Source organism: Cherax quadricarinatus, chromosome 15 (genome assembly GCF_038502225.1).
Source record: "Cherax quadricarinatus isolate ZL_2023a chromosome 15, ASM3850222v1, whole genome shotgun sequence".
Taxonomy (NCBI): Eukaryota; Metazoa; Arthropoda; class Malacostraca; order Decapoda; family Parastacidae; genus Cherax; species Cherax quadricarinatus.
In genome coordinates this window covers 25,195,833-25,206,718 of record NC_091306.1, presented here as the reverse complement: position 1 = coordinate 25,206,718, position 10,886 = coordinate 25,195,833, and the positions used below count along the sequence as shown (strand labels likewise).

The 10,886-nt window shown below is 39.2% G+C and overlaps 1 protein-coding gene across 7 annotated transcripts; it reads right to left on the bottom strand.

The window, feature by feature from the left end:
• Window positions 1-9,422, bottom strand: msi (RNA-binding protein musashi). 7 transcript variants are annotated; one of them, XM_070085233.1, is made up of 6 exons: window positions 9,377-9,422; window positions 8,712-8,956; window positions 5,495-5,587; window positions 4,995-5,122; window positions 1,984-2,205; window positions 1-943 (listed from the first exon to the last, which is right to left on the bottom strand). In XM_070085233.1, the coding sequence occupies exons 2-6, from the start codon at window positions 8,815-8,817 to the stop codon at window positions 308-310; spliced, it is 1,185 nt and encodes a 394-aa protein (XP_069941334.1). In that variant the 5' UTR covers window positions 8,818-8,956; window positions 9,377-9,422; the 3' UTR covers window positions 1-307. The 7 variants fall into 7 exon arrangements, with proteins under 7 accessions (XP_069941334.1, XP_069941338.1, XP_069941337.1 ...); XM_070085231.1 differs by having other exon boundaries at window positions 7-943; window positions 5,465-5,587; window positions 9,377-9,417; XM_070085232.1 differs by having other exon boundaries at window positions 7-943; window positions 5,465-5,587; window positions 8,712-8,851; window positions 9,377-9,395.
• Window positions 9,423-10,886: the final 1,464 nt, after the last annotated feature.

The window sequence follows — 10,886 nt, the reverse complement described above, 5'->3', positions numbered from 1 at the left end:
GGAATAAACAGAAGGGAAGAAAAATTTGGATAGAATTAAGATAATGGCCATATGGTAAAGGGTGCACAGAGAACAACTTAAAATTATGCACAATTCCCTGAGGCTGAGAATATCTGGTGCAGGGAGAGCTCACAGCGGCATAATGGGTGGGCTGGACTCAAAGTGAAAGTGAGGTGTGGGAAGGGGACATGTGAATAATGAAAAGAAAGGAGCAGATAAAACTGAACCAAGGACGGTGGGTGGAAAGGGTTACTATGAGTCATGGTCAAGCAGTCAGGTGGACGTAAGAGGGCACATATGTGCACAACTAAGCGTACATGCCCACACCATACATGGCACTCCAGTCTACTCCTTGGAAGGAGCTCATGTCCACGTTAGTGAGAGAGTAGCCCTGGTATGGGGTAGTAAGCCCTGCATGTGTGGAGAGAGTAGGCAGGGTTTGTGTGGCTGGGGAAGAGAATGCTGCTGCTTGGTTGGCAATAGTAGGAGCAGCAGAAACTGCAGTCAGAGTGGGGCCTCCAGGAAGACCTGCATTAGGGGGAGCACCAGCGGTCAAAGCTGCAGAAGGCAAGGGGTAAGGAGTGTAGCGGTAGGCTGACAATGGAGGATAGGTACCCCCACCCACTAGTTTGCCATAGCCACTAAGTGCAGCAGCCTGGGCCGCAGCAGCAGCAGCTGCAGCAGCCTGAATATGAGCTGACTGGGCAGTTACTATAGGGTTGGCAAGACCAGTCTGACCCACTATCAGCCTCTTTGAAAGTAGAGAGGCTGCCTGTACTGCCTCTTTAGGCTGGGCTTTCTTGCACTCAACCTTCTTGTTCTTGATAGTATGGAAGTGAATGTCACACACACGCTCAACTACATCTTCACACTCAAAAGTGACAAACCCAAATCCACGATGTCGCTTGGTCTGATTATCCATAAGCATCACTGCTTCCTCAACCTACAAGTAGACAAATGAAATATATTTTAAGAGTCAAAAAAATAAGTTCTGCTTACACTGTAAATATAAAAATCACAAATGTCTAATCCACATGTATAACCAAGTGATGATGGAATGCTTGCAACTGCCTCAACCTTTCAGCTTATGAACAATATTTCTCCTAATATGTAACAGTTTATTAAAATAGGCAGTTACAAACATTAAAAAATATCTCCAATTATATAAAACAATGACATGACAAATTAAACAAATACTACAGCATCCAGAATCAGGGTAGAATAACTTAGAAAAGAAGAGGGAGAAAGGGCAAAAAAGCTTGTCCAATGGTATTAAAAGGTGAATATAAATTTTCCAAGTGATTAATAATTAGAATTTACAAACCATTACTCTTGATTCATAAATATAAGTACCCAGTATACATTTAGTGAATTTATTCTCAAATGTTACCATTTTCCTGAAAATATATTTCTTCAGAAACTTCTTATATCTAATTTTCCTTTGTTAAAAAAATCTCCCAGTCACTAAAATTCCAATCACCACCATTCACATGTATTCTAACCATCACTACAAATATTCTAATCACCATTACTAGTCAAGTTTGCTAATCACCATCAAGCATACTAATCAAGTCACAAATCACCACTATTCTCAAGTATGCTAATAACCACCACCAATCACAAGTATGCTAATCACCATCACCAGTCACAAGTATGCTAATCACCACCACCCATCACAAGTATGCTAATCTCTACCAGTCACAAGTATGCTAATCACCACCACCAGTCACAAGTATGCTAATCTCCACCACTAGTCACAAGTACACTAATCACCACCAGTCACAAGCATTCAAATCACCACCAGTCACAAGCATTCAAATCACCATCACCTGTCACAATTTTTTAAATGCCATCAAGGGTCAATCTATATCAGTCACAAAATCAATCACATCCAGTCACAAAATCTACTATAACCAGTTACAAAATCTATCAATAACAAGTCACATTATCTTTCACAGCAAAAATATTAATAATAATACAAACCTTGCCAAAAGATGAAAAGTAAGCTTTCACCTCATCAGCACTGGTCTCTTGACTGACACCACCCACAAAGATTTTTTTGGTGCGGTTAGTACGTCCTTTATTCTTAGGTGTGGCATGTTTGGGGTCAATCTTCTTGCCATCAAGTACATGGTTGGGGACAGCAATAACCTTCTCAACACTGCTAGCATCTCCAAATGTGATAAACCCAAAACCTCGACTCCTCTGCAAGATGTGCCAATTTGAGAAATGAGATACTATTTATATAAGAAAGTTGACTTTTTAAAACAGTATTTGACATTCTTCAAGGAAATTAATTTTCTTCATATTAAAATCAAAAGAAAAAAATATTAATTCTAGGAAAAAGATAGGTGTGCATTCCAAATGTACATATGAAAGGGGAAGCTGACTCATTACACAAGATCAAGAACATTTGTTCGAGCCTAAATTATTACCCATGTTACACATAATTAAGAGCTATTTATGTATAAAAAAATTGAATTACTAAAACTCTTGTTGCTACTTCTCCAGATTACACCAAAACTAAATGCATTAATTGCTTGTTATTCCCATCAATGCTACTGGTACCAAACGTGATCATATACCACAGATGGATCAAGGCTTACATGTCATAATGGCCTAACATGAGCCAACTGTAGCATATCCATAACCAGCAGTACTTCAAAACAAATAAAACATCTCAGCAACTGTAAATGCTACTATCTGGCTAAAAGATTATCTATTAATTATCTACAACACTTGTGTGTGTTTGATGATCAGATTATTACACCCAACAACTGCCTTAACATGCTCTAGCTGCTATAGCTGCAGCAGTACAAGTTAGGTATGAATGTACTGTATCAGCTAAAACAACTAAATGGGTCTATATATAAATACAATTTAGCAATTGAGGATTATGAACATCTGACCACAAACAGGTAATCTTAACTTATATTGTTGCATTACACATTAAGTATATCTATGCATATGCATATAGATATTTATATACTGTACATATATATTTAGGTTGCACCTTCTACACATAATCAACCCTCTTTAAATACACCACAAGACTGCCCAACGTAAAAACACCACTTCCAATACAGCAATATGTGACACTGTGCGACAAAGGAAAAAATCAACATTGACCAATGGCAGCAATGCCGAATTCAAACTAAGATCTCACCTCTCACCCACTTCTCTGCTTCTCCAATCTCAGACTTCCATCAAAGTTTTATCTGAGAGTTAATAATAAGTTATAAGTATTAACTTTGTTGTCCACCAACATTCTATATATAAACATATTAAGTTCACTACATTACAAAGTGTGCATGAATGCAGATAACCTAAAATGTAGGAAATGATAGCTGCAGTAGTAGCTCCACTAACTGGCTTCTGCCGTTAGCAGCCACAATTCCTCGAGCCTAATGGGATTTGTTCAAGGCTCTCCATGGCTCCAGCATTCACTAGGTTTCACAGTCCCCTTGCCAAGGCTCAATATGGCTTCTTTCTCCCGTATTTCTCACTCCATTCTATTTTTTTATATATTTTTCAAATGTGAAATAAGTTTATCAGTACATAGCAGATGATTGTTAAATAGCACTCATCAATCCTGCCTCTCATTTAAATGGGAATGAATCAGTCTCCTACAAAGTTAAAACCACTTGTCTATAAACTGGCATCTATTTGCTCCAACCCAGAGCAAAACCATGTTATTGAATTTCAACTTGCTTCCAATTTAAATATGAAATATAACTCCAAATTGCAATCACTACAGTAGTTACTTTTCCAATATTAATCCCTGACATCCATATATCAAAACTTTTCCTTACTGGGTGAAATCAGCCTTTGTGTAGTTTTGCTTCTTTTGGATGGAGCATATAAATCATTTACACTAGCTCACCATTTTCAAGTTCCCCATCTCCATACAAATTCACTAATGAATTTTCTTATGAATTAATCCTAACCACATTTTCTTAATTTGTCATTATCATAAAATTTTAATTAATAATATAACCATGATTATAAAACTGTGCATACTATGTGAAGGCTTGGTATATGGCATCATTGCTATTTCTTTTTATTTCACATACAAACTTATTTTAACAAGATCTTGTATATTTTAGTTTTTACTCCAAACTCATAATACATGGAACTGCAGTAGTCTTATTGGCCCATGAGCAGCAACACAGAACATATAAACTTCAAAAACTTTTGTAAAACACAGAACAGTTTAGCTACACAAAAGTTTTGCAAAACACAAGTATTTATTCTGTGTTCGTGTCTCAAAACCATGAACGTGATCCACTTTCTTCCAAGCGTACATAATTATTTATTATTATTACATTTATATTATTATTAATCCCCCATAATGCTAAAACCAGGAACGAACATTAAAATGGTATAAAATACCGACAGGTTGTTAGGTAAGACACATATGCAACAGTTAGGTATCTTTATTTCGAAAAGTTTCGAAATAAAGATACCTAACTGTTGCATGTGTCTTACCTAACAAAACCAGGAATGTTGTTCAGCACTGTAGTTACTGAATAAGAACTTTATCTGTATCCAACACATAGGCAGAACTGGACAGATTTAGTGATAATTATAACTGTAACTGCTTTTCTCCAAGTTCAAAACAAATTATTTTCTAAAATCTAAGTACGGCATAACCTCGCAATATACAGTACAGTACATGCAATTACACACATCATAACTCTACCATGCCTTCATAATAATAATAATAAATAAATAATTAAATAAATAAATTAAATAAATAAAAAAAAACTTTGCTCAATATTAATCACAATCCTAACACTCAAAACTTAGGTCCATTCATTTGTGTGAGGAAGGTAATCGTATCACCAAGATATTTTATATGTTGAGAAAACTTTCTTCTCTTTTCAGCTAACATTTGGAAGTCATAATTGCAGAATTACACCTTTTACACAAACACATTAGTTGAATTTACTTTGCATATTGAGATAAAAAATGGTCAATATTAAATGCCCTACCTGTGTTACAGGATCTTTCATGATGAGAACGTCTCTCACTGTGCCATAGGAGCCAAAATATTCCCGCAATTTCTCAGGGGTTGTTTGCCAAGAAAGGCCGCCCACGAACATCTTGTTTGGGGCAGGATCTGTTATGTATGACAAAAGGTAATAAAATAAAAATTGGCAGAAATAATTTATCCCGTTTAGTACAATACAGCTCCCAAATTAAATTATCCCTTATTACCAAGATCCTGAATTCAGTCCAGTGTTCACAAAATACATATCAGTGAATGAAAAGCAAATCTTGCATTTGACATTTAATCTAAAACAATAATGCCTTTGCAAAGAAGCAAAAACATTAGATATTCTAAAATAATGGTGAAGCTTCAGGTAGCACAAGCCTTTATGTTTTTTGCACAAACACTGGAAAGGTGCCGATGTAGGAACTGGAATTTATATTCCTGTATTTCAAAGAGAACACGACAAACCTGAAGGTGAGGACCGCCCTGATGACCCACCCTGTGATGCTCCAGAGGATCCGTTCATGTGTTCATTGGCCGAAACACCATCCATCTTATTTAGGTCACCCTTGACCAAACCAACACTTCCGGCTGAAAGATAAAAAAAATATACGTTAGGAAACTTAATTAACAAATAAATCTCTTTCTATAACTAACACTCTTCACATTTCAGATTGTGCCTCTTGTGAGCATCATGGGTATTGCCATTGTGGGTGTGTCAGCTTGGTGCGGCTACGCTCTCATGACTAAAACTGATGTCCAGTAAGTAGACATGAAGTTATAAAGCTAGAGAATGTCTGTAGTGTACACGCATATGCAAATCCTAAAACATGTTAACAATGAGTACAAAACGAGCCAGGCTATGATTAACATAAGGATGTCCATAACTTCTAACACTATATTACTAACATAACTTACTGAGCTGTGGGGTTGAGTTTATTAGATTGCAATCTTTTCCAAAATTGAAATACTATAAAAAATTGCTTGCCATCAAAATATGGAAAACAATTATACCAAGATGCTCAGCAACATTTTAAGCTTATTTTCAATGTTCCAAAATACAGGTCCATCTAAATACTTTACAGTAGTCTTGTGACATACTGAACTTCAAAAATGCCCCATTATTTTACAAACAATTAAAGAGAATTCAATTTAATTTCATATTTTCACATGTTTGACAAAAGAGTTCTACAAAGCAGACAGCTAAAGAAATAAAATCTACAAAAGTATAAAACACACACACACACAATAACACAAATGGAACTTAGGAGTAACAATGTAGAAAGATCTTATGTTCAAGGACAACAGTTACTGTCAAAAGTGCAATAACACAAATACAAGAATCGAAGCCAATAATTATACAGTACAACTGAACTCTAAATTTCCTGTACTATATACTCCAGACTGGAATACAACCATACACTAACAAACCAGCTTTAAGGCAGGCAAAAATGCATATCTAGATTAATTGTATATTGTTACACTCAGCACAAGGAGTGGTAGAAGCTCGACCCTCCGTAAGCTACACGTGAGCGAGCCCCACACATTACAGTACCTATTTGTACATGCTTAGATCCAGAGACTGTAGAGAACTTTCACTACCTGTATAAATTCAAACACCAAAAATCCCTTAAACTGTATGCTCACTAGAATGTGGGTGAAAAAGAAGCATCACAACACATACATGGAAAATACTAAGAGGACACAAGTCCAAATCAGTGAGAAGCCTGAACTAACCACAATGCACTTTTATTGTCCCATGATAACCTTGAACCAACCCCAATACACTTTATCCCACGACAATATACCCAGTACTATACAGTACTGTCCCATGATGATCCTGGACCAATTACAACATACAATACTGTCTCATCATGACCACTGATCCATCACAACATAATACACAGTCCCATGATGACACTGGATCCACCACAACACACTTACCCTATCCCTTCATCATCTTGGATCAACTTTTGTTGAATAGCTTAACTACATAAGTGCCTAAGGCTGTGGTGCATACATACGAGTATGCGGAAAGTACTAACAGCCTGGTTCATCAGGCCATCCACCAGGAGGCTTGGTCTTGAACTAGACTGCAAGGATGTTGGCCCCAAATAACCTTCTCCAGGTTAACTTTGGATTCAGGTTCCCTGACCCTGAACTAATCATCCAACTGAATCAGCTACAATAACACCTTCCTTTAATGACCCTTAACCAACCAAACATTGTCATTTCCCAGTGACCCTGAACTAGCAACACAACCCCTTCCACTGATAACCTTGAACCAACGGCACAATACAACTATCTCTGATGACCCTAAACCAACCACACAACACTGCTATCCCCTGAACCAGCCACACAACACTGCTATCCCCTGAACGAACCACACAACACTGCTATCCCCTGAACCAACCACACAACACTGCTATCCCCTGAACCAGCCACACAACACTGCTATCCCCTGAACCAACCACACAACACTGCTATCCCCTGAACCAACCACACAACACTGTTATCCCCTGAACCAACCACACAACACTGCTATCCCCTGAACCAACCACACAACACTGCTATCCCCTGAACCAACCACACAACACTTGCTATCCACTGATAACCCTGAACTAACCGCACAACGCTACTATCCCTCAAACAAACTGCACAATACCAAAGTCCCCTGATGACCCTAAATCAAGAACACATTACCATTCCCTGATGCCCCTGAACCACACACCATCATTCCCTGATGCCCCTGAACCACACACCATCATTTCCTGATGCCCCTGAACCACACACCATCATTCCCTGATGCCCCTGAACCACACACCATCATTCCCTGATGCCCCTGAACCACACACCATCATTCCCTGATGCCCCTGAACCACACACCATCATTCCCTGATGCCCCTGAACCACACACCATCATTCCCTGATGCCCCTGAATCACATTATTCCCTGATGCCCCTGAACCACACACCATTCCCTGATGCCCCTGAACCACACACCATCATTCCCTGATGCCCCTGAACCACACACCATCATTCCCTGATGCCCCTGAACCACACACCATTATTCCCTGATGCCCCTGAACCACACATTATTATTCCCTGATGTCCCTGAACCACACACCATTATTCCCCGATGCCCCTGAAACACACACCATCATTCCCCGATGCCCCTGAAACACACACCATCATTCCCTGATGCCCCTGAAACACACACCATCATTCCCTGATGCCCCTGAGCCACACACCATCATTCCCTGATGCCCCTGAACTAAGCACACACCACTGTCCTTCTCTGATGACTGGATACAGCAGAAGACTCACAATTAACGGTAGCGTGGAACAAGAGCTGCGACGAGGTGTGTGAGGAAGGCAGCCAGTGGGCAAGAGGAAGGCAGGGCACTAAGTGATGGCGCTGCCCTCCTAACACCAGTTTTTAAACATTGTGTGAAGCCATTCAACCACTGCCATGTGAGGAACTTCTGGGGCTGCTTCCCCCTCCCCTCACCCCTGTGATCATCCCTGCTTTCTACCCTAACTCATCCCTGTCGTCTCCCCTAGGGCTTCCCCCTAGCACATTTAAAAATCTTAACACAATGAAAAAAATAACAAAATGACTGGTGAACAGAAAAACAAAAATCCACTCAACTACAAGCTAAAATAACATTCCCATAACTCTTAAGGAACAGCTTGAGTGACTCTCAAGTACATACAGGGGGGTAGGAAGGGTAAGCGAGGGCTTCTGTAGACGTTGGGTCCGGTATAGAGCTTGAGTGTGGGTATTCCAGTGTAAAACTTGGGAGGCTCCATCTCCGCCATACTCCTCTGTTCAAATCACTCGCGCGTTCATTACCTACCAATTCCACTCTTATATTTCTTTTTCTCCCTCTCCCCCAAATCACCCGCCTTAATAAAATTCTATACACTTATCACTAATCTTAAATGATGAATGTCAAGCCTAATGAAGATATAGTTATATATATATATATATATATATATATATATATATATATATATTTTGTTTTCGTAAATATTATGCGCAGTCTCGAACGTGCCACGACACACCTGTCCATATGGTTCGAATTTTACAAGATTACAAATTAATGGGTTATATGTACGCTTATAAATTTAATAAATAGTCTCTTTGAGTTTCGCACTCAATTTTTTAATACTGAGTCAGTATAAATAAATAAGTAACATTTAGTTAATTGACATCATTAGTCGGTGCGTGGTGATAACCAACTCATGTTTCCACACGATAACTGACATCAGCAGCTCCATACTGAACGATTTTTGTAACGTACAGTCGCACAAATCTATCTTATAACAGTAGGGCTTTCAAATGAGCGCACACTTTTAAGGATAGAGGTTTACGCACGACTGATGAGGTCGGGAACAGCGCTGACGACCACTTGTACCAACGCCTCCACGGATACTGATGGCCGCCGTTACACCATACAATGAAAGACTGATATTATCTCACATATCACTCTTAGACCACCATCGCTGATTACAAAGATAACTATGATAACAAGACTAGTCAGAGGACTTCATAATAATCCTTATCTCCACCTGCCAGTGTCTCACGGGAGAAAACTGACTAGAAAATAATGGAGGCATGCACTGAAAAAATCGATTTAAAAATTTAATATATTTATCTTTCGCGTCATTATGCTTTTTTCCTTCGACTCTCATTCAAGTCTTTCCGTGTAATACATTAGACAAGAGCGTACTATGTAGCCACACTAACAATATCATAGTTTTTGTACATGTATGGTATGGAAAAACATGTAAGCAAACACTAGGACATTTATTTGAAAACGTTTCCGTCCTCAGACCTTGATCACTTCTAACATACAGAGGTTGAAAGACAGTATATAAGGCGGAGAGTGAGGTATGAGTGACACATGGTAACCTGAAGAATGCCTTATTGGGATGAGGACGGGTAGGCGATGAGATCATGTGACTCCTGTGTTGCTCGGTCGGTGGTGCTTTGCCTGGTTGAGCATCATGTTTGCTAGTGTTTTAGAAATTTTGTACTTTCCAGTGTTACGTTCTACTGTGTCGGTGACGGCGATTAGCGAGGCTTCTAGACACCGTCGGTGTCTAGAGGTCTTGTTCGGTGAGAACGAGTTGTGCCTCATCCCAGTTCATCAAATGCCCCGTGGAGTCTCTGTGGAGAACACAGGCGTACCTTATATCGTCTCTGTTACTGGCATTTCAATGCTCGTTCAGGCGGATCGCAAGATCTCTGCGGTCCGAGATCGCTTGAACTGTTGCATAAAAACGGGTATAAAGTCTGAAATAACACATACAGAGTCTGTCTGCATTGAATTTTCAGAGGGGCATGAAAAACTGATTTTAGGCGTGATATACCGTCCCCCAAACTGAGATAGGAACCAAGGGAGAGTACTTTGGGAGGAAACTGTTAAAGCCACAAGGGACGATAACGTAATAATTCTAGGGGACCTTAACTTTAGTCAGATTGATTGGAATTCCTTTATTGGGAATTTAGAATCTAGCGACTTCTTAGAGGCAGTACAAGAATGATATACAATACCGACAAGATGAAATTAAGACACATGTGCAGCATCTATTAATGCAAGTTTGTATATAGTTCTACTGTCTTCAAATTATGTCCTAGAACTTGTATTGATAAAGTCATCCAGTGGCTTTATCAACTTCTCGGTTCTCCGAACCATTCATCTACATTCCTGTCAGACACAGCAACATCTTGGGATCTTAATACAGGGAATTCTTCACTTGCCTAACCTTTAGGCATGATCTACTTCCATATTTGGATTTGTAAAATGTGATACCACCTATGACTGCTGCACCTCACCTACCTGCAGGGGTATACATCCTCTGCAGGGGTATACATAATCCCT

What these genes read in the sequence shown, in the direction of transcription:
- msi (XM_070085231.1), bottom strand. Translation starts at nt 8,817, where the DNA reads ATGGCGGAGATGGAGCCTCCCAAGTTTTACACTGGAATACCCACACTC. An exon ending in CTTACCCTTCCTACCCCCCT is followed by an intron (nt 5,588 to 8,711) that starts GTATGTACTTGA and finishes TTTATCTTTCAG; the next exon opens with CCGGAAGTGTTGGTTTGGTC. An exon ending in TGAAAGATCCTGTAACACAG is followed by an intron (nt 2,206 to 4,994) that starts GTAGGGCATTTA and finishes CACATCTTGCAG; the next exon opens with AGGAGTCGAGGTTTTGGGTT.